Genomic DNA, 24,729 nt, shown 5'->3' with positions numbered 1-24,729 from the left:
ACAACTCCCTGCCCCATTTAGAGAGTCTTGAATTTATCTTCTGGACCATCCTACACATTTCTATGAGAGTCATTGTTATTATTATTTTAGTTCGGTTTGAAAATTTCAAAACTGTAAGTTAATTTAGGGGGGAAATCTTAATATCTGAACCATTTGAGAAAATGTTCCAGACATCATAACTGCTCCCCTAAGAAGGGGGACATTTTCCTACATAACCATAATGTTATTGTCAAATTCAGGAAATTTAACATTCCTACAGTACAGTTATCAAATATTTCATGGTCTGTCTTCACAATTCACCAATTATCCTAATAATGTCCTTTTGAGCATTTTTCTCCCTGACCCAGGAAGCAGTCCTTTTTCTAACAATTAGCCCAAGGATGTTCATTTTTGCAGTTTCCAGCCCTGATGGTGTGTTCTTGATATGTCAGGTTAGGAGACCCAAGATGAAGTTTGCCTTTTTCTGGATAATTATGAACTTTGATCACCGGGTTCATTAAGGTGTTACCTGCCAGTTTTTTCCACTAAAAAGGTGTAACTTTTCCTCTTGTAATTAATAATTTGTGGGGAGATACTTTAAGACCACAAACTTCCACCCAGTGGTTTACTATACATTGATGATTCTGAATCAGTTGTTACTATAATGGTACAGACTGGTGACTTTCTAATTATGTTCTACATTTATTAATTGGCATTCTTTGGGAAGAGGAGTGCTTTTTTGTTTATATGTATGTACAATGTATGTATACGTATGGATGGATGGGTGATTATTAATTATTCATATCCTGTTTTCTATAATGGGTTATAATCCCATAGTGTCATTATATATTTTGATGCCCAAATTGTCCCAGATTTGACTAGTGGATGGCACTTCATATTAGTTTCTTTGTCCTGTTGACATGCCCCATCAATTTTTTAATGTGTTGTTACTTTCTGGCCCAAGATGTTCCAGGTTTAACTTGTCCTTTCCTTGACTCCACCCTGGAGTCAGTTATTCCTTTAGGAAGGTCTGGCTCTCTCCACTGGGATCATGGTATTTAGAAAGCATTCAAGGTCTCTGAGACCTAACTCTGGCCTCATCAAGGCAGCAATTCCTTCCCTGCATTGTCTGCACAGCCACATACCTTTCCAGAGTCCCCAAAGGGCTGTGCTCCTCTCTAATCTTGCACTTTCTGTGTCCTCTTTCTGGAGGCTCTTGCCACCACTTTTCTTATACCTTTCTTACTCTTTTTCACAACTGTTCAAGTATTAACTGCTGTGTGATATTCTCTGACCACCTCAGAATCCCACCTGACCTGTGCTGCTGGCAGCACGTACTTTGTAACTCCCTCTCACATGATAAGGAAAATAGCATCTAGTTTTTGTTTTGTTTCTAAGTATCTTTTCTTTTCTTTTTTCTTTTCTTTTTAAATAATCTCTATACCCAACATGGAGGCTCAAACTCAGAACCCTGAGATCAAGAGTCACATGCGCTGCCCATCTCATTGTTCTGATTTACATTTGCCTCATTACTGGTGTGAGCCTATTTGCTTTCTGTGTGGGAAATAGAAAATAATACTGTTCAAGAGGACAGGAGAACTGGCATTATAAAGCAATGAGGTTGATAGTCTTTGCTGAACTGGGTTTTTAGTTGAGTCTTCTGTAAGTATCTGTAATGTAGAGAAGGTTGTAATGCAATGACAATTTGATTATTACTTATAAAAATAACTATTAAGTAGATAATACATCCACCTGGCTCAAAATTCAGTATTTTTGTATCCAGGTATAGTCTCACATCTGTTATTATATACCCTATGAGTGGTTCACTTTTATATCTTAAAACAAAATAACATAAACAAACTTACATAATGAATTTTATAATTTTTACTGTAGCATATAGATTCTAAATAAATATTAGAATAATATCTCAGTGGGGTGCCTGGCTGGCTCAGTTGGCATCTGCCTTTGGCTCAGGTCATGATCCTGGAGACCAGGGATTCAGCCCCCTACCATCAAGCCCCACATGAGGCTCCCTGCTCCCTGAGGAGTCCGCTTCCTCTGCCCTTCTCCCTGTTCCTTCTCTCTGTCTCTCTCGCTCACTCTCTCTCAAATAAATAAATAAAATCTTTTAAAAAAAAGAATAATTTATCAATATTAGTAAATGAATATGTTTTCTTTCCACAAAGTAGCGGAAAGATGCTTAAATTATTTCTCTTTGGTCAAAGGTCTCTTTGCCAGAATGGTTCTAATACTATATTTTATTTTCCTAATTATACAACATACATGGATCATGGTTTCCAGTATTTTTTTTATTAAGGTATAACTGACATAACATTATATTAGTTTCAGGTATATAATATAATGATTTGATATTTGTATATATTGCAAAATGATCATCATAATCAGTCCAGTTAACACTATCACCATACATAGTTATAAAATTTGATTTTCTTGTGATGAGAATTTTCAAGATCCACTCTCAGCTCTTGTCAAATATACAGTAAGGTGGGGTGCCTCGGTGGCTCAGTTGGTTAAGGACCAACTCCTGATTGCAGCTTGGGTCACAATCTCAGGTTGTTACGTGGAGAATCAAGCTCCACGTGGATCCCCACATCCAGCCCTTCACTGGGCTCTGCCCTGGGTGTGGAGCCTGTGGCTCTCTCTCTCCTTCTCCTTCTGCCCCTCCCCCCTTCTCATTCTCCCTCTCTTAAAAAAAAATGCAGTAAGGTATTATTTAAAGATTTTCTTTATTAATTATTTTAGAGCAAGAGAATTGGGGAAGAGGGAGCTAAGGAGGGGAGTGGAAGGAAAGACAGAGTGGCAGGGAGGGAGAGGGACAAGGAGGCTCCACACTGAGCATGGAACTGGCACAGGGCTCAATCCCCTGATGGAGATCATAACCTGAGCCTAAATCAAGAGTCCGGCACTCAAGAGCCTGAGCCACCCAGGTACTCCACAGTAAAGTATTATTAACTACAGTCATCTATGCATGACATTCCTATGACTTATTTATTTTAAAACTGGAAATTGTACTTTTTGACCCATTTCACCCATTTTGCCTACCCATGCCACAGGCAACCAACTGTCTGCTCTCTGTATTCATGAACTTGGTTTTTGTTTTGTTTTTTTGTTTTTTTAATATTTTATTTATTTGAGAGAGACAGAGATAGTGAGAAGGAGCAAGAGTGGGAAGGAGGGGGAGAAGCAGACTCCCCACTGAGCAGGGAGCCCAGGGTGGGGCTCCATCCCGGGACCCCAGGACCCCAGGACCATGAACTGAGCTGAAGGCAGACATTTAACTGGACTGAGTCACACAGGGTCCCTGAACTTGGTTTTGTTTTAAAATTTTACATATAAATGAGAGAATGAAGTATTTATCTCTTTTTATCTAACCTATTTCACTTAGTATAATGCCCTCAAGTTCCATCCATGTAAACAGCAAATAGCAAGATTTCATTCTTTCTTTGGCTAAGTAATATTCCACTGAGTATGTGCACGTATATGTGTGTATACACACACACACACACACACACACACACACACACACACACACACACACTAGATGCATTTTCTTTATCCATTCATCCTTTGATGGACACTTTAGGTTGCTTCTAAGTCTTGACTATTGTAAATCATGCTACAATGTATACGAAAGTACAGATATCTTTTTGAGTTTGTGTTTTCATTTTTTTTTTTATAAATAATCTGAAGTATAATTGCTGGATCTTATTGTAGCTCTCCTTTCAGTTTTTTGAAGAACCTCCATACTCTTTTCCATAGTGGCTGCACCAATTACATTCTCACCAAGTACTTGAGAGATCCCTTTTCTCCACATCCTTGCCAACACTGTTGCTTCTTGTTTTTTGTTTTTTGTTTTTTTTTTTTTTTAATTTTAGCCATTCTGATAGGTGTGAGGTGATATCTCATTGTGGTTTTGATTTCCATTTTCCTGATGATAGGTGGTATTGATCATCTCTTCATGTACCCATTGTCCATCTGTTTGTCTTTGGAAAAATATATTCTGCAATATACTTATTTTTTTTTTAATTTTTAAAGTGTTTTTTTTTTTTAATTTGGCAGAGAAAGAGATCACAAGTAGGCAGAGAGGTAGGCAGAAAGAGAGTGGGGGGAAGCAGGCCCCCTGCCGAGCAGAGAGCCCAGATGTGGGGCTCGATCCCAGGACCCTGAGATCATGACCTGAGCTGAAGGCAGAGGCTTAACTCACTGAGCCACCCAGATGCCCCTATTATTATTCAGTTTTGTTTTTATGTAATCTCTATATCCAACATGGTGTTCAGGCATACAAGCTTGAGATCAAGAGTCACATGGTCTACCAATGAGCCAGCCAGGCACCCCTCCAATACATTTTTTTGTTTGTTTTTGTTGTTTTGTTTTAGTATTAGTTTCAGGGGTAGAATTTAGTGATTTATCACTTGTGTATAACACCCTGTGCTCAATAATAACAAGTGCTCTACTTACTTAATCCCCATCACCCAGTTACCCCATACTCCACCCACCTCCCCTCTAGCAACCCTCAGTTTTTTCCCCAGTTAAGAGTCTCTTACAGTTTGCCTTCCTCTCTGTTTTTATTTATTTTATTTTTCCTTCCCTTCCCCTATGTTCATTTGTTCTGTTCTTAAATTCCACATATGAGTGAGATCATAAGGTATTTGTCTGTCTCTGATTTATTTCACTGAGCATTATACTCTCTAGCTCCATTCATGTTGTTGCAGATGGCAAGATTTCATACTTTTTGATGGCTGAATAATATTCCATTGTATATAGATACCACATCTTCTTTATCCATTCATCAGTCAATGGACATTTGGGCTCTTTTGGCTATTGTGGATAGTCCTGCTATAAACATTGGGATGCATGTGCCCCTTCAAATCACTATTTTTATATCCTTTGGATAAATAGTAGAGCAATTGCTGGGTCATAGGGTAGCCCTGTTTTTAATGTTTTGAGGAACCTCCATACTGTTTTCCAGAGTGGCTGCACCAGTTTACATTCCCACCAACACTGTTAGAGGTAGTAATTCTCCATATCCTCACCAACATCTATTGTTCCTGAGTCATTAATCTTCCAATGCATTTTTTAAAAAATATTTTATTTATTTATTTGACAGACAGAGATCACAGGTAGGCAGAAAGGCAGGCAGAGAGAGAGGAGGAAGCAGGCTCCCTGTTGAGCAGAGAGCCCAATGAGGGGCTCAATCCCAGGACCCTGAGATCATGACCTGAACCAAAGGCAGAGGCTTTAACCCACTGAGCCACCCAGGCGCCCCCCTCCAGTGCATTTTTGAAAGCATTTCTTTGCTTTGTTTTCCTTTTGTGTGGCATACAGCTCTAATTGACAGGAGGCCCTCATACTGGCCAATACAGATATGAACAACAAAATATCAAAATATGAGCTTTCAGTCTAGAAAAATGGAGAGAAAAGTATACTGGTTTAAGCAGAAAGAATGACGAATGTTGTGCTTATGAGAGATTTTTGCATGTTTTTGGAATTATGAAGCTATTCTTTGTTTACATCAAGTTAGTAAATACATTCACATGTGGCATTTTAAGTCTTTAAGAGTCAAAGTCTGGAAATGTCAGTGATTACAGGCTGCTCTCAGAGTAAAGTTAAATAATAGAGCTGGAGTGATTTTCTTTTACTTTTTCTTTTCTTTTTTTTTTTTTTTTTGGAGTGATTTCTAAAGAAATCCTAAAAATTCTCTGAGTGCTTACCTGTTTTTAAAAAGGGTATAGAAGATTGGCATAATATTAAAAATAATTTTTTAGAAACAAGTTTTACTTCCATAAGAGCTTTGATCAAATACCTCATCATGATGAATAAGGCTAATTACACTGTGGTTCTTGTGAGCTGCTTTTAAAAATTCATGTGCCAACCTCTGAGCACTCCAATCTCCTGCCTTCCCCTCCAAGACCTTCAAGTCACTGGGAGGTTTTCTGCACCCTGTTTATCATTTACTACCCCATTTTATTAGTTGCCCTGATACTCTTCCCGCCTTCCCTAGATATATTCTGAATGATTAAAGGCAAAGATTCTGCCATATCTGTCCTTTAAATCTCCCATAATACCTAATGTGATTGGCCCTGGAAAACATCTTCTCCCTAACTATCAGACCATATCACCTGTAAAGCAGTACTGCAGCCCAGATCCCAACAAGAAAGACATCCCTGTGTTGCCGTTCTAGGCGGGAACTGAATGTACAGCTTAGTAAACCTACATGTTTTAAAGGTGTAAAAATTGCTTTTCCACTTTCCATGTATAAATGTAAAACCGTCAGGGTGCCTGGGTGGTTCGGTCAGTTAAGCGTCTGCCTTCAGCTCAGGTCGCAATCCTGGAGTCCTGGGATCAAGCCCAGAGGTGGGTTCCCTGCTCAACAGAGAGCCTGCTTCTCCCTCTCCCTCTGCCTTACCCTTCTGACCCCCCTCCCCGGCTTGTGCTCCCTCTCTTTCTCTCTCGCTCTCGCTCTCACTGTCTCTCAAATAAATCTTAAAAAAAAAAAAAGTAAAATTGTGGACTGCCTTCTTTTTCAACATTTGTGCTGTAAAGGCAATTATTGGACAATAAAGGTACAACCTGATTAATACATCTACAAAACAGTCTATGATATATTCATATCTGTGTGTATGTGTATGTATATATATATATATTCATTTGTGTGTATGTGTGTATATACACACACACATATACACAGAGACATATATATTCAATTTCAATGTACTGTACACCATTTAAGACTACAAAAGGTACTGGGGCTCCTGGCTGGCTCAGTCAGTTAAGCATCTGCCTTTGGCTCAGGTCTTGATCCTGGGGTCATGAGATTGAGCCCCATGTCGGGTTCCCTACTCAATGGAGAGCCTGCTTCTTCCTCTCCCTCTACCCCTGCTCCCTGCCACTCATGCTCTCTCTCCTTCTCAAATACATACATACATACATACATACATACATACATACAAAAGGTACAAAGAATGATACAACAGATATCCCTGTACCCAACTACCTCACTTTAGAAATGAAATTTTGCCAACCCAGCCAAACCCCATTTCTGTGCCCACTAATCACCTCCCCCTTCATTCCCCTGAAGATGTTCATTTTCCTTAATTAGCTGTTTACCACTGCCTTGCATTTCTTTAAAACTGTAAGACATATGTAGGTATCTTTAAATAATATATACTTTTTAAAACTTTATGCCACAATTAATTCATCTATTCTCCTGGTAATAGGCATTTAGGATGTCTCCAGATTATAGTGATGACAAACAATGTCGTTGTGGATATTTTTGTGCATTTCATCTACTTTATATAAGACTGACTCTAGAGCTATACACGTTTTCTATTTTACTAGATATTGTTAAATTGCTCTGCAAATTTTTTCTCTAGTTTATGTTCTATGAGTGTGTGAGAACACCCATGACTCTATCCTCAACACTTGTTGTCATCATACTTTTTATTTTTTGCCAAACTCCCGAGTATAAAATAGTTTATCACTGTGGTTTTAATTTGCAAGTCTTAATTACTAGTGAAGTTGGACATTTTTCCTGTTTATTAGGCACCTCTGAGATTTTTCCCTATGAATTTATAGTTGTGTACCAAAGAATGTGGTCTTCCCTCAAAAGAGGTCTGGCCTTTGCCCTTAGCTTCTTAGAGATAATCCCTAAACTATTGGAATGTCACTCCTGATAGGAGTGGACTTGCCTGAGGTCATGCCAGACAGACTAATGATACTGTGATTGAAAAATAGTCGTTTACAAAATTACACTCATGTATTTGTCTTTTCTTGTGGATAATTAACTATACCAGCACCACTTACTAATTAATACTCTGTCCTTTCTCCAGTTATCTGCAGCATATGTTAAGTGTGTCTATATGTGTTTGTCCGTTTCTGAGCTTTCTACTCTATTCCATGCCTCTCTATATATACATATGCCCTGCCAATTTCACACCATCTTCATTGTTATGGCTTTAGCCTGCATTTTGATTTCTCATAGAACGTGTCACCTCTTGCCTCTTGTTCTTCAGGAATGTCTTAGCTTTTGCTCTTTTTTTTTTTTTTTAAGATTTTATTTATTTGACAGAGACAGAGAGATCACAAGCAGGCAGAGAAGCAGGCAGAGAGAAAGTGGGGGAGGAAGCAGTCCCCCTGCTGAGCAGAGAGCCTGATATAGGGCTTGATCCCAGGACCCCGAGATCATGACCTGAGCTGAACACAGATGCGTAACTGACTGAGCCATCCAGGCACGCCAGTTTTATTATTTTTAATTGAAATTATTATTTTTTAACAGTTTTTAAATTTTTTTATAATCATATATTATTAGCCCCAGGGGTACAGGTCTGTGAATCACCAGGTTTACACACTTCACAGCACTCATCAAAGCATATACCCTCCCCATGTCCGTAACCCAACCACCCTCTCCCTACGCCCTTCCCCCGCCAACCCTGTTTGTTTTGTGAGATTAAGAGTCTCTTATGGTTTGTCTCCCTCCCAATCCCATTCTTGTTTTATTTATTCTTTTCTTACCCCCCAGCCCCCCAACATTGCATCTCCACTTTCTCATATCTGGGAGATCATATAATAGTTGTCTTTCTTCGATTGACTTATTTTGCTAAGCGAAATACCCTCTAGTTCCATCCAGGTTGTCGCAAATGGCACGATTTTATTTCTTTTGATGGCTGCATAGTATTCCATTGTGTGTGTGTGTGTGTGTGTGTGTGTGTGTGTGTACACCACATCTTCTTTATCCATTCATCTGATGATGGACATCTAGGTTCTTTCCATAATTTGGCTATTGTGGACATTGCTGCTATAAACCTGTGCCCCTTCGGATCACTACGTTTGTATCTTTAGGGTAAATACCCTGTAGTGCAATTTCTGGGTCATAGGGTAGCTCTATTTTCAACTTTTTGAGGAACTTCTACGCTGTTTTCCAGAGTGGTTGCACCAGCTTGCATTCCCACCAATAATATAGGAGGGTTTGCCTTTCTTCACATCCTTGCCAGCATCTGTGATTCCCTGACTTGTTATTTTAGCCATTCTTTTTTTTTTTTTTTTTAAGATTTTATTTATTTATTTGTCATAGAGAGAGAAGCAAGAGCAAGCACAGGCAGACAGAGTGGCCGGCAGAGGCAGAGGGAGCAGCAGGCTCCCTGCCAAGCAAGGAGCCCGATGCGGGACTCGATCCCAGGACGCTGGGATCATGACCTGAGCCGAAGGCAGCCGCTCAACCAACTGAGCCACCCAGGCGTCCCTATTTTAGCCATTCTGACTGATGTGAGGTGGTATCTCATTGTGGTTTTGATTTGTATTTCCCTGATGCTGAGTCAAGTGGAGCACTTTTTCATGTGTCTGTTGGGCTTCTGGATGTCTTCTTTGCAGAAATGTCTGTTCATGTCCTCTGCCCATTTCTTGATTGGATTATTTGTTGAGTGTGAGTTTGATAAACTCTTTATAGATTTTGGATACTAGCCCTTTATCTAATATGTCATTTGCAAATATCTTCTCCCATTCTGTCAGTTGTCTTTTGGTTTTGTTAACTGTTTCCTTTGCTGTGCAAAAGCTTTCCATCTTGATGAAGTCCCAGTAGTTCATTTTTGCTCTTGTTTCCCTTGCCTTTGGTGATGTTCCTAGGAAGAAGTTGCTGTGGCTGAGGTGGAAGAGGTTGCTGCCTGTGTTCTCAAGGATTTTGATGGATTCCTTTCTCACACTGAGGTCCTTCATTCATTTTGAGTCTATTTTCTTGTGTGGTGTAAGGAAATGGTCCAGTTTCATTCTTTTGCATGTGACTGTCCAATTTTCCCAACACCATTTGTTGAAGAGGTTGTCTTTTTTCCATTGGACATTCTTTCCTGCTTTGTTGAAGATTAGTTGACTGTAGAGTTGAGGGTCTATTTCTGGGCTCTCTATTCTGTTCCATTGATCTATGGGTTTGTTTTTGTGTCCGTACCATACTGTCTTGATGATGACAGCTTCGTAATAGTGCTTGAAATCTGGAATTGTGATGCCACCAACTTTGGCTTTCTTTTTCAATATTCCCCTGGCTTTCAAGGTCTTTTCTGGTTCCATATAAATTTTAGGATTATTTGTTCCATTTCTTTGAAAAAAATGGATGGTATTTTGATAGGAATTGCATTAAATGTGTAGATTGCTTTAGGTAGCATAGACATTTTCACAATATTTGTTCTTTCAATCCAGGAGCATGGAACATTTTTCCATTTCTTTGTGTCTTCCTCAATTTCTTTCGTAAGTATGTCATAGTTTTTGAGTATAGACTTTTTTTGCCTCTTTGGTTAGGTTTATTCCTAGGTATCTTATGGTTTTGGGTGCAATTGTAAATGGGACTGACTCCTTAATTTCTCTTTCTTCTGTCTTGTTGTTGGTGTAAAGAAATGCAACTGCTTTCTGTGCATTGATTTTATATCCTGACACTTTTCTGAATTCCTCTACAAGTTCTAGCAGATTTGGAGTGGTCTTTGGGTTTTCCACATAAAGTATCATAGCATCTGCAAGGAGTGATAGTTTGATTTCTTCTATGCTGATTTAGATGCCTTTAATTTCTTTTCATTGTCTGATTGCTGAGGCTAGGACTTCTAGTACTATGTTGAATGGCAGTGGTGATAACGGACATCCCTGCCGTGTTCCTGACCTTAGCGGAAAAGCTCAGTTTTTCTCCATCGAGAATGATATTTGTGGTGGGTTTTTCTTTTTTTCTTTTTTAACTATTTCTTTTTTTTTTTTTTTAAGATTTTATTTATTTATTTGACAGAGAGAGAGATAACAAGTAGGCACAGAGGCCACAAGTAGGCAGAGAGGCAGGCAGAGAGAGGGGGAAGCAGTCTCCCCACTGAGCAGAGTCCAATGCGGGGCTCGATCCCAGGACCCTGAGATCATGACCTGAGCCGAAGGCAGAGAATTTAACTCAATGAGCCACCCAGGCACCCCTGCGGTGGGTTTTTCATAGATGGCTTTGAAGCTATTGAGGTATGTGCCCTCTATCCCTACACTTTTAAAAGTTTTGATCAAGAAGGGATGCTGTACTTTGTCAAATGCTTTTTCAGCATCTATTGAGAGTATCATACAGTTCTTGTTCTTTATTTTATTAATGTATTGTATCACATTGATTCGCAGATGTTGAACCAAGCTTGCAGTCCTGGAATAAATCCCACTTGGTTGTGGTGAATAATCCTTTTAACATACTGTTGGATCCTATTGGCTAGTATTTTGGTGAGAATTTTCGCATCTACGTTCATCAAGGATATTGGTCTGTAATTCTCTTTTTTGATGGGATCCTTGTCTGGTTTGGGGATCAAGGTGATGCTAGCTTCATAAAATGAGTTTGGAAGTTTTCCTTCCTTTTGTATTTTTGTAACAGTTTCAGGAGAATAGGAATTAATTCTTCTTTAAATGTTTGGTAGAATTCCCCTGGGAAGCCTTCTGGCCCTGGGCTCTTGTTTGTTTGGAGATTTTTGATGACTGTTTCAATCTCCTTACTGGTTATGGGTCTGTTAAGGTTTTCTTTTTCTTCCTGGTTCAGTTGTGGTAGTTTATATTAATTGAAATTATTTTTAATTTACTTTAAATAAAATTACCTTTAACCTTCTCTAACATTGCATTTTGTAGTTAATTGACTTGGAATTGTAGACCTCTTCATTTGATTTTTCTCTGTAGTCCACATTTTATTTAAAGATTTTATTTATTTGACACAGAGAGACATAGCAAGAGAGGGGACACAAGCAAGGGGAGCAGGAGAGGGACAAGCAGGCTTCCGGCTGAGCAGGGAGCCCCATGTGGGACTCGATCCCAGGACCCCAGGATTATGACCTGAGCTGAAGGCAGACGCTTAACAACTGAGCCACCCAGGCACCCCATAGTCCACATTTCAAATGGAGAATGTTGTGTCTCTTCAGGTACTGAGGTACTTGTTAAACTCAGGAAAAATTTTGTTAGATGGAGGATACTTTTGAGGTGCCTGGGCGGCTCAGTTGGTTAAGTGTCTGACTCTTGGATTTGGCTCAGGTCTCAATCTCAGGGTTGTGAGATTAAGCCCTGCATGGGGCTCCACACTGGGCATGGAGCTTACTTTAAAAAAATTATTACTTTTTTTTCCTTTGGTTATTGTGTATACATGCTTAAAAATTGATAAATTTTATCAAAACTACAGTAAGGTATCACTTCACACCCATTAGAATGGCCATTATTTAAAAAAAGGTAATAATAATACGGGTACCTGGCTGGCTCAGTCAAGCATACAACTCTTTGATCTCCAGATTGTGAGTATGAGCCCCAGGTTGGATGTAGAGATTTCTTAAACAAATAAACATCTAAAAAAATAGAAATAAGTTGGTGAGAATATAGAGAAATTGGAACCCTTGTACACGGCTGGCAGGACATAAAATGATGCAGCTGCTCTGGGAAACAGTCTGGTGGTTCCTTAAACACGGAATGCCGCTATTATCCCAGCAGTTCCACTTCTGGGTATATACACAAAAGAACTGAAGGCAGGGAATCAAACAGATACATGTACACCAAGGTTGGCAGTAACATTATTCACAGTAGCCCAAAGGTAGAAATAATCTCAATGTCCACTGAGGGATGAATGGATAAATAAAATAGATATACGTACAATGGAATATAATTTAGCCTTAAAAAGGAATGAAATTTTGGTACATAATACAACACAGATGAACCTTGAGGACTTCATTCTAAGTGAAATCACACAGATACAAACAGATAAATATTATATGACTGCACTTACATGAGTTTCCTAGAGTCATCAAGTTTATAGAGGCAGAAAGTTAGAACAGCAATTGCCATGATAGGTATTATTTAATGGGTACAGTAAGACATAATGACAAAATTCTGGAGATGAATAGTGATGATGGTTGCATAATACTATGAATATACTTAATGTCACTGAACTGTACACTTAAAAATGGTTAAAATGGTAAATTTTTGTAATGTGTATTTTACCACAATAAAAAATGTTTTAAAAAATGTGTTAAATTTTGGGGCACCTGGGTGGCTCAGTGGGTTAAGCCGCTGCCTTCGGCGGCTCAGGTCATGATCTCAGGGTCCTGGGATCGAGTCCCGCATTGGGCTCTCTGCTCAGCAGGAAGCCTGCTTCCCTCTCTCTCTCTCTGCCTGCCTCTCTTCCTACTTGTGATCTCTCTCTGTCAAATAAAAAAAAAAAAAAAAATTTAAAAAGAAAGTGTTAAATTTTAACAATTATAGTATCTATTTTGACTGACAGCTTGGACACAATTATACATTATATGTATACACAACAAATTCCAAGAATGCTCTATAGGTTTCTTATTTTAGTATGGACATTATTTTTATACAATAGGTAATCATTCAAATTTATATAATACGGATATAAAACTGGCATCTTGTACCTATTTTCAAAGTTTTCTGCTAACAGAGCCAGCGTATGAATAGCTGCCACTCCACTTTTTATATGGGTACAAGAAAACTTGGAACTGAAAATGAACAAAATTAATTTAAAAGAACTGTTTTTTTTTTTAAGATTTTATTTATTTGACAGAGAGATCACAAGTAGTCAGAGGCAGGCAGAGAGTAAGAGGAGGAAGCAGGTTCCCTGCCGATCAGAGAGCCCAATGTGGGGCTCGATGTGGGGCTCGATCCCAGGACCCTGAGACCATGACCTGAGCTGAAGGCAGAGGCTTTAACCCACTAAGCCATCCAGGTGCCCCAAAAGAAGTCTGTTCTAAATGAAACCTAGGGGTGCCTGTCTGGCTCAGTCAGTAGAGCATGTGACTCTTGATCTCAGGGTCATGAGTTCAAGCCCCATGTTGGGCATGGAGGCTATTTAAATAAACTAAAACTAATTTTTCACAGAATGATATGTAAATATACCTTCTGCAACTGCACATATTTAATTATTTTCTGGAACACTTTAAAAAAAATAGTATCTTCAGAGTAGATGATACTGCTTCTTTAGGAAGTTTGTCCCTCAGTTTCACATGGTCCATGTTATCACTCTGGCCCCAGTGGTAGATGGTAATATAAATAAAAATTTTATGCAGATTACTAGCTTATCATCAATCTTCTTGAAAAACAAAAATATTTACTTTTTAAATTAAATATGCACTTTCATTTTATTTAAATTTTTGTTGCCTCTGATTCATTGTAGAAGTCTTACACCACTTCCTCACTGGGCTCCTTGGTCTATGGATGGATCTGACTGCGGTGCTGCTGTAGCTCTTAGAAGCTCCAGGAAGTCTCAAGTTGCAGGCATAGGTCACAGGCCATACTTTAAGCGGTGGTCTTAGTTTTAACCCTCTACTGCAGGAGGCCTTTCAGTTGGCCAAGGAACATTCCTGGGATGAGCACAAACCACAGAGCAGCCCACAGCTTCAGGGCATGGTCATCAGCATTGTTTCTACTTCTGCTTTTGGCCCTGGTCATTTCCTCACGTTTTTATTAAAAGTTCAGCTTAAAAAAAAAAAAAAGTTTCTTCTCTGTGAAATGGGCATGATGACCATGTCAGTTCTATAGAGCTAATGAATGTTAAGAACTTGGAATACTACCTGGCAAATAATCAGCACCATGGAAGTCATAGATAGCATTCTTCTAATAGTATTTCTATGTATTTATTGTAGGAAGGTTTTTCAAAAATTTGAGTCTAGTACATTATTTGGTACAGCACATGTTTATATATTTCACAGTACCTAGGACAAATAATTTTTTTATCAGGGTGCCTGGGTAGCTCAGTCAGGCAGGCATCCAACTCTAGATTGCTGCTTAGGTCACCATCTCGTGGTTGTGGGACTAAGTCCCTCATCTGGCTCTGTGCTCAGAGCAGAATCGACTTATCCCTCCCTCTGCCCCTCTCCCCTGCCAAAAATAAATAATAAATTAAAAAAAAATCTTAAAAAAAAAGATTTTTTGCATTAAATATGTTTGTTTGGGTTGGTGATTTACCACTGCACTGTTTGTATCTCCCTGTATCTCCCTGAGGCCACATAAAGAACATTTATGGATCTTAGGAAAATGTGCTATACATTTATAAGCACATAAAGTTTTGTGTAAGCTATGATTCAGCAGTTTTAAGCCTAAAATCAGCAAATGGGATCTGGGTCACCAGTCCTTCCTTACTATAAAAAACAGCACAAAATTGTTTAATTTTAAATGTCATGAGACATTTCATTTTTATTGATTAAAAACATGATTTTTTACAAACATACATTAAAATATTTGGATACTTGAAATGTATTTGTGTGTGACCTCATATGCCTGAGATAAAAGCTTCTAAGTTAAAAGCAGCACATACTTGCTAATAATTACCAAGATTTTGATCTTACTGTACTTTTCAAAAGAATTTTTTCCCAACTAAACCTATAAAAGATGACAATACACTAAACAAAAGCAATCTGGCAGCCAAACCAGTGTACATTTAAGCTATAAGCTTTTTTAGTTTAAACAATTCTTAGAATTTCTTTCAAAAAGCATACTGAAGCATATCTTAAATACATAAGAAATTTTTTTCTCCTTTTTACTCCTCCCCTCAAAAATCCTAGTGAAATGGGTGTGCAAGGTGCTCTGAACATAGGATATGCAGAAGGCTTGGTCTGCTATATTTCCTTTGAGTAAAGCAATAAGGATAGAAACATGTGGATGGCGGCCCATATAAATGCAGCTTTGTGGAACTTGTTATGTAGGAATATATTCTTCATATAATTTTTAAAGAACTTTTCCTGGCAAACAAAAATGAATCATGCTCATTATAGAATAGTTCAGAGATAAAGGTATGGAAAAGCACAATAAAGACACCTGTTAATCCTACCACACAGACGGTACCTCCTGGCAATATTCTGGCGTGTTTCTCTTTTTTCCTAAGCATACAAAATATAAACATATAAAAAATGATTATATTCACAGACTGTACCCCCTGGAGCTAATAATACATTATATGTAATTTTTTTAAACGATTATATTATTTATAGAATTTGATATCCTGCTTTTTTCACTGGATTAAAATGGTGGTGAGTTGCTTACCTTTCCATTTATATGTTCTTCAAAGAATTTATATTTTAATGGCCAACAGAAAACTTTCATTTTAATGGATATACCATAATGTAAAATAAAGAATAGTATTTCTAATTTTATAGCTTTTAAAGTTTTATATAAACAAACTTTAATTTTACATAAAATTTTAAAAGCTACAGAATTATAAATATGTATCACGTTTTTGACAACTGATGCCTCGTAGCACAAAATAACTGGTATAAAATCTCTTCGTGTTTTCATAACTCCTCAAAGGCTGGGAAAAGCCAAAAAGCTAGACATTGCACAAGAATACCATACTCTGAACATTTCAGGTCATATTCCAAGGGTCCACAGTCTATACCATCACACATGGATAACCAAAGGTCTGCTTGTGAAGTCCACGTGCCGAACTCCTACAAGCTGTAAAAGAGAGTTGATGGGTTTGTGATCCAATCTATTTTTATCACGGTGTATGAAATGGATGTTGTTACCTAGGAGAGAATAAAAGGCAATTGTTGGCATACAGTATTAGTCATCAGATTTATTGCTTATTAGAACCAGGAACCTTTTCAACTTTTAATTAGTCTAAAGGGAAAAATTAATTGCCTGGAGTTCATAATATTCTCTATATAATGCCCTAATAATTTTTAATTGAAGTAATAAAGCATGACAAGAATTATGGTTAAATAAAAGTGATACTTAATGTTTTATGAGATCCAAGGGGAAAGATTCTTAAATTATAACCTCTGTTAGGTTTTATTAGATGTAATTAAATAAAATGTCCTGTCAAACAGACAGGCAGAATATGGAACTAGCATAAATATCAAAGCTGGAACATCACATCTGTTTCTTAAATGTAATAATGGAATAAATCACTTGCTTCAAAAAAAAAAAAAATTCACTGCCAAACACTGATTTAATAGCCTATCTGCATTATAACCATAGACCAAAAGAGGCTGAAAATCAGGGCATTGATACAGTTAGTTACAATACACTTAGACATTCACAATCCTTTTATCCACTCAAATTGAAAGGTCATAATTTATAGGTCTAGGGTCTTTTTTACTTTGATTCAAGACCAGAATTTTAACTTAAAACATAAGATTAAATATTAGAAGAGGCATGTTTTTGGGTGCTGGGTGGCTCAGTTAGTTAAGCATCTGCCTTTGGCTCAGGTCATGATCCCAGGGTCCTGGGGGATTGAGCACATCTGGCTCCCCGCTCTGCAGGGAGCCTGCTTCTCCCTCTGCCTGCCGCTCACCCTGCTTGTGCTCTGTCAAATAAATAAATAAAATCTTAATTAAAAAAAAAAAAGGCATGTTTTCTACATTGTACTTACATGCTGTCTACAGTAATCACTATAGATTTAATATCATAAATTGGCTTATTATCAAATAAGGCGACATGAAATATAGGTTTAACCATGAAAGGTTTCTGTAAATAAGTATACCCAGCTCTCTCCTTAGAGAAGCTACATTTCCTCCAGCAGGTAGTATTAAAATATTCTCCTTATTGAGTATATTCTCAACTTGGGACACAAATGATGCTCTCTGTGTGCTTGTCACTCTTACACACCTGAACATGTAGTCAAATGATCCTGAGACATGGAGATTAGGGACTCAAAACCCTCTGAAGATGGAAACAAGCCATCCAAAACTATTGCTCAAGGTCATTCAGGGCTAATCTAGAGGACTCATTCTCATAGAACAGGGCTTGTCTTTTTTTTTTCTAGTTTAACTGGTATAAATTCACAAGGGAAAGAGATTAAATTACAGGTTTTAGCTAGCTAAAGAGCTCCAGCTGCAGAAAGCTAAAAAGCCACAATGCTTAGTCAAAAGCCTCCTTCTAAAGACCTTAAGACATGTGGAGTTCATTAAAGTAAATGTTAATTTTATAACTCTTAGGAGCTATGCTCACTTATGCAGAAAATTTTAAAGAGGAAGAACAACCAAGAAAATCAATTTACAACTTAGTGATTTATACTGTTATATGTGAGTACCTGTCCCTGACTGTGACACTTGACCATGGTAGAGATCCAACACTCAACCATTTAGCAGTGTGGAGCTAAAGAAATTTCAGGTGGTCCAAACTGATCAATAAATCTATTAAAACTACGTTGCTTAGAGTAATTGTTACTGAATGAGTTTTCCCTGCAGCTGACTTGCTTTCTGACACTGAGTAAGTCTTCTAGCCTTGTTAGATGTAAGTGACTAGACGATTCTTCTGTTGAGGAAAAGAAAAAAAGGAAATAAAAGGGGTGATGGTTTGTTCTATGTAGAAATGTTTACTCCTGTGAACTTTTTTAAAAAAAGATTTATTTTAGAAAGACAGCATGTGAGTGTGGGGGTGGGGGTGGTAAGGGAAAGAAAGAGAGAAGATCTCAAGCAAACTCCCTGCTGAGTGCAGCCCACACAGGGCTCAATCCCAGGACCCTGAGATCATGACCTGCACTGAAATCAAGTATCTGGCGTACAAGCGGCTGACCCACGCAGGCGCCCCTCTTCCATGAACTTTTCAAAGAGTTTTATTGACAGATACACTTCACCCAACCACCACTGACTTTCCCATCCCAAATACCTGAAATCACTCAGGCACAGAGTAATGGGCACATTATATCCAGTAAATAGGCACCAAAATACACAGAAGCCTTAGCAAACAAAGGTAACCCCTCTAAGCATAGAATTGCGACTGTTACAATGCCGAATTGCGATTTTTACATGGAATCTGTTTCATGAAGAAACTGTGTGGCCTCCTAACTTCTAAAAGGCACAAAAAGTGTGCCACTGGACCCGGGCTTTGATGTTTACCTGGACCTAAGATGAGGGTTCCACCCTGCTGAGCAGGGTCTCCTTGAAAATCAAAGAGAGGGCCAGTCACTGCTCTCCACAGACTCCGAATGCTTCCTGAGAGTATATTCGATTTTATGTGGGGGCTGTTTCCTGAAATATTGAGAACTGTCTTTAGATGTTATCATTTTATACTCAATTAGATATCAGAAGATAATGTAGCGCTTCTATAAAACATTCTTTTTTTTTTTTTTAAGTCGACAGAGAACATACACTGGTTTTGGTTGTATAATGTGGTGATGCCCAGCTCTGTACTTGGGCTAGGCTCACTACAAGCATAGCTGCCACCTGTCACCATACGATGCTCTTACAATAACACGGACCACATTCCCTATACTGTACCTGTCATCTCTATGACCTAATCATTCCATAACTGGAAGCCTGTACCTCCCACTCCCCTTTACCCATTTTTGCCCATTCCCCTTGAAAGTTTCTTTCTTGTGTTCTCCTGTGTTAACTTGTCTTCTTTTCTCCCTTCAAAGAGAGGTTTCTCAGCCTTTCACAACTGACATTTTGGACCACATAAGTCTTCAGCCAGTGCACTGCAGGGTGGTGAACAGCATCACCGTCCTGCATATCCACCAGATGCCACAACAGCTTCACCAAGTTGTCACAAACCAAAAAGGTCTCCAGATAACACCAAATGTACCCCACTGGAGAACCATTACTTTAAAGTGATGATATACCCCAATCACCTGCCACAGAAAAATGTCCGCTACAGACTTCTCAAACTGACAGTGTTTCCCCCCACCTTTTTCTTTTTTAAAGATCTTATTTATTTATTCATGAGAGAGAGAGAGAGAGGCAGAAGCTGAGGGACAAGCAGTCTCCCTGCGGAGCAAGAAGCCCATGTGGGACTCAATCCCAGGGCTCTGGGATCATGACCTTAGCTGAAGGGAGAGGCCCACTGAGCCACCCATGTGCCCCACCTTTTTTTTTTTTTCTTTTTAATATTTTTAAGTCCTCCCCATAACCAACATGGGACTCGAACTCACAACCCCAAGATCAAAAGTCAGATGCTGTACTGAGTTAGCCAGGTGCTCTTAATGCTTTCCCTTTTAATACATCATTTATCCTGTTTAATTTCTCACCTACTAATAGGTAACTATTAGTTTCAACTATTTCAAGAGCCACTGCAGCACAGGACTAATATATGCTCATCAAAACCCATTTCCTCTTTCTGGGCCTACAGCTAACCTATATTTCCAGTCCTCCCGGCAGTTTGTTACGGTCATGTGACTATGTTCTAACACATGAGTAAAACGATACAGGCCACTTCAGGCCTGCTCCTTATGACCTCCATGTTCCTTCTACATTCTTGGAAGCCCTGGGCTGAAAATGACAGAGCAGTAAGATGAAAGGGGCCTGGGTCCTTTCCCCCGTGTCCCTGCCTGGACTGCTACTCGGAGGAAAGACATCTGAATAGATACACCCATCTTGAACAGAAAAAAAACTAACCTCTACCATGCTGTGCCACTGAGACTTTGGGAGTTGTCTGTGACAACGGCTACTCCAGCTGCCTGTCCATCTTCCTTGACTGTCAGTTTTTCCCCCTTCTTTCCCACAGTGACTAATACTTCATTTCCGCTCCCTCTGAGCAAAGGGACCCACTCTCTTTACCCTTCTTGTAACTTATCTTTCTCCTATCCCTGCCTTTTATGTCTTGCATTTGGCTTTTTGTTTTGATGGTTATGGGGCCTTTAACCTGCCTGAATCCTTAGTATTTCCAGGTAACTATCATTTCCCTTCTTCTCTTCTATTTTTCTCATGTTTCTACATGATGGACATTTATCTGACCAAGGAACAAATAAACAGGCCTGTTACCTTAGAGACATAAGTAAAAAACTAAATTTTACTGTTTTCTAAGATTCTGTGTCTAAAATAAATATTCAGAAACCCAAGTTATCTCTTCATATCCAAAGAAGAGATTTAATATTTCTAAATATTTTAATATTTAATATTTCTAAAATTTTAGAAATTTAATTGGAGATTCCGTGACCTAGAATTTAACAATCTTTGCTTCAAACATAATCTAATTTTGTCCATTTGAATTTAGTTCTTATGTCTATAACTCCTGTTTTTCAGTATTCTATAAACACATTACTCCCTGGCATTTATGGGCTTTATTTTCTTATTCTTTGTTTTTATAAAATGTCCACTAATTTAAAATCATTATATTTTTTAGAGTCTTAATTTTCAAGTGGGGCTATTCTGAGACTGATTCTGAAATTTCTGCTCTTTCAGAGAGAAACTTTTATTATTTTATTTATTTCTTTAAAAATTATTTATTTATTTATTTATTTATTTATTTGACAGACAGAGAGATCATAAGTAGGCAGAGAGGCAGGTAGAGGGAGAGGGAGAAGCAGGCTCCCTGCTGAGCAGAGAGCCCCATGCGGGGCTCCATCCCAGGACCCTGAGATCATGACCTGAGCCGAAGGCAGAGGACTTAACCCACTGAGCCACCCAGGTGCCCCAGAGAGAAACTTTTAAAAGATGATTTTATGAGAGAATAATATTTTCTGGTTGGAAATACAGCCCTTGAACGCAAGTCACAGGAGTTTAAAAGATTTGACTATACCATCTCTAACAATAATAAGCATGTATTTTGTTTAGAATTCAACTGTTTTCTTTGCAATTCTGTATTTTTATTGAGCTGATGAACTGTGAAGTGTTACTAAGGTGAAACTCAACAGTTTAGATCTAAAGTGCTAAGTGATAAACAACTTGCACATCCTGGGACTGTTAGAACACAGAAACCATCTACCATTAAGTAAGGTTCACAAAGTATACATTGCAATTTCCTATACCAGGAAGAAAAAGAAAAGAGCACACTCGGTGTGTTTATGCTAGCTCATTAGTTTTAATAAAGTTTAGGCTGCTTTCCTTAAAAACATCAGTAAAGGGATCATGTCAACTTTATGTCATAAATAGCTCCTGACCCATCCCCTCCTCCCCATCTCTGCTGACATTTCTTTCTAGCCTATCACTCCAACCTACTACAGCCGTTATCACTTGCTCTGGTTTGGTGAGTTCCAATTACTCATCCACACTGAACACAGGATTATCATTTCGCCACTTCAAATGCTTGTATGACATCCCCACTCCTCCAGAACAAATCTAAATTCCTTGGCATGTCACCCCAGACTGTGCCTGTATTAGCCACAACTTGTTAAAAATACAAAGGCCACTTTCCTAACTTCCATACCTTGGGGTAAGCATGGCAATATCTTCTAAAACCTTGTTCATTACACACGCATGTACTCTCAATCTTTATGAAAATGATTTTTATTTCCACAAAAATAGAATCATACCTAAAACACTGTTCTGCAACTTGCTTTTTTCACGCATTTAGTATTTCACAAATAGATTTCTATGTCATTACACCCAGGAAATAAATCTTTGAGAGCTTGGTGTATCCTGGACCACTTACCAGAATCATAAAAAGCAGCCTGATTTATGAATTTACCATTTGTTTCCCTATGCATACATACAGAAATGTGCAAATGCACCATCAATGTTTTCTGATGAGACATGTCATGTCTTACCTGAAGAGGCAATTTCTTCACCTCTTTTCATTCCCAATTTTTTATAAATTTCTCTCTCAGGATCAACATAGATTTCATGAGAATACCCAGTCAGTTTGCAGAAAGGCTAAAAAAAAAAAAAAAAAAGGTATTTGGAATTTGTTTAAGTAAAAATGAGAGAAAAGTAATTATAACCTACCTTTATTTTAGCAAACTTAACCTACACTTAGTGGTTCAAATAAAATAATTTTTATGTCTGAAACAGATATGTTAGTTTCTCAATTTCTGATATATTTACCTCGATATGATGATAGGATGACTGTCCAATCACTATTAGAGTGACGTCTGCTTCCTTCAGGAGAGGAAAGGGACAATTACATATTACCAGAAATTATACATGTTTTATAAAACCTCCCCCTGTCCAACTCTTTTGCTCCATTCTAATGCCACCTACAGGCTTACAGAAGAATGGAATAAACAGCAAAATTGTGTGAGTCAAAGCAAAGCAATATATGCTAAAATGTTCAGTTAATTCAGTCAATCTCTTGCTAAGAACTTCAAAATAATATACTCAACAATTCTCAAAAAAAATCTATACTCCCTCCAAAGGCGTACACTAAACAAGAATAAAAATTATTTAAGTAGGGCTAATCAGACAGTTTTATTTTTTTACAACCCTATTCATAACACCTGATGAAAACAGATCTTAGCTTTATAAAGGTTGTCCAATTCCTTCACTGAAAAGCTCACCTGGGGACAAATATATATGTGCCTGACAATGATCATATGTATGTGGTTGTCACAGGAACGTGGGAGGCACATCCTAACAAATACAAATTTCAACCCTTAAGCTATATTTGTATTTTCCTATACATGTCCTATAATGTACTATTTGGAGTGTTCTTACTTAAAAAATAAGGGAAATAAAATAATTTCTAGCGTTTGTGCTTCTGGTCATTATCAACATTTGCCAACAGGTTACTTACAACGTTATTATTACAGTTAGTATATTTATAAGCAGGCAGTAGTGAATAAAGCAGGACAGAAATAGATCTCTAACGTCTCTCTCCTTTTTTGAAAGTGTTGGAGAGATGTTTGGGAAGGTGATAATCTGGGCTTGCAAGGGGGTCTGTTCTGGAGAGGTGTTGTCCTATGCACTTCACCCCACCCCGCTTCTTAGAAATCACAGGTGACTTTGACAAGGTCGCCCTGAAGCAGGGTACGCTGGGGTTCAGTCTCAGGAAACTTACCTGTAAAAAACTCTTGGGGATTTTGGCCAGATCTTCTACGTATTCCTTGCAAATATAACACAGGAAATGCTGAAATCCCAAAACGGCAAAAAGTCCAAGTTAGCAACTAATACCTCAGGATTCAGAAAAGACCAAGTACTTCGTTACGCGTGACGCTAATTAATGCTACTCACAGCAGGTAGAAAAAGGGCAAACGGCGCCCAAGAGGCGGTAATATTGGGCCGCACCCACTTCCCTAGGCCTTCCCGTTAGCTGGGAAAAGGGACTTGGCTTGGCGGGCTAGTTTTCCATTCTAATAAAGGCAGCGAGAGAAGTAGTTCGCATTCCGGAAACCTCTAGTGGACGGCAACGGGAAGGGCCACGGCCCAGTGGGACCGCGCTCTCGGGACTTGAACCTCTCGAAGGACCCGATGTCCCCCCAGCCGAAGCTGTAGAAGCAACCTCCATCCCAGCCTGCGGGCCAAGTCCCTACTCCGGGCCGCCCCGTTGTCTGCGCTCACCCTCACGAAGACTACGACAGCCCGACGCTCCCGAAACAGCGCGCCGAAAGGCACCTGCCTCCCGGAGGCGTCCAGCACGGGCAGCTCGGCCACCGCTGCGGCCAGGGGCTGCCCGCGCTCTGGGCCGCTCGGGACTGTGGCTGGGGCGGTGCGACCGCTGACCTGCCGCGTGACTGCGGCGAGGGCGGGGTCGACCTCTGCACCCTGCATCTGCCCGCCCGGGTTCGAGCCCACCGTCCCCAAAGCGGACAGCATAGGTTCGGGGAGCCGGGTCGCGGCCAAGCCGGGCTCAGGGCGGAGCAATCCCGGAGGAGCACAGGGAGCAGGGTGGGGCGGAGCAATCCGGGAGGAGCAGAGGGCGGAGGGCGGAGCGGGCGGGATGCAGGGGGCGGGGCTACGTGGGCGGAGCAATCCCGGAGGAGCGGAGGGCGGAGCGGGCGGGATGCAGGGGGCGGGGCTACGTGGGATCTCTAGGGGCCCGGGCGAGCTTCCTGGGGGTGGGGTGGGGAGCGGAGCCTGTCCTGGGAGGGCGGGGACAGAGCGCAGGGCGGAGCACGAGGGACTTTGCCTCGCTGGGTTTGATGCAGCTGGGGCGCGGGGTCCTGGGCGC

At 39.4% G+C, this 24,729-nt stretch overlaps 1 protein-coding gene and 1 long non-coding RNA gene across 2 annotated transcripts; both read right to left on the bottom strand.

Annotated features, from left to right (window-relative positions):
- Positions 1 to 14,395: 14,395 nt before the first annotated feature.
- On the bottom strand, positions 14,396 to 16,102 carry LOC116570755. The gene is made up of 2 exons (XR_004277549.1): positions 15,781 to 16,102; positions 14,396 to 14,442 (listed from the first exon to the last, which is right to left on the bottom strand). It is a non-coding gene; the product is annotated as an uncharacterized LOC116570755 (long non-coding RNA).
- Positions 16,103 to 16,313: 211 nt separating this feature from the next.
- PRXL2C (peroxiredoxin like 2C) lies at positions 16,314 to 24,452 on the bottom strand. Its single transcript, XM_032308264.1, has 6 exons — positions 24,120 to 24,452; positions 23,620 to 23,688; positions 22,668 to 22,721; positions 22,391 to 22,496; positions 18,804 to 18,935; positions 16,314 to 16,487 (listed from the first exon to the last, which is right to left on the bottom strand). The coding sequence occupies exons 1-6, from the start codon at positions 24,372 to 24,374 to the stop codon at positions 16,360 to 16,362; spliced, it is 744 nt and encodes a 247-aa protein (XP_032164155.1). The 5' UTR covers positions 24,375 to 24,452; the 3' UTR covers positions 16,314 to 16,359.
- Positions 24,453 to 24,729: the final 277 nt, after the last annotated feature.

This window comes from Mustela erminea, chromosome 12 (assembly GCF_009829155.1).
Source record: "Mustela erminea isolate mMusErm1 chromosome 12, mMusErm1.Pri, whole genome shotgun sequence".
Classification (NCBI taxonomy): Eukaryota; Metazoa; Chordata; class Mammalia; order Carnivora; family Mustelidae; genus Mustela; species Mustela erminea.
The sequence above is the reverse complement of the archived record's forward strand: the minus strand, read 5'-3'. Positions and strand labels throughout refer to the sequence as shown.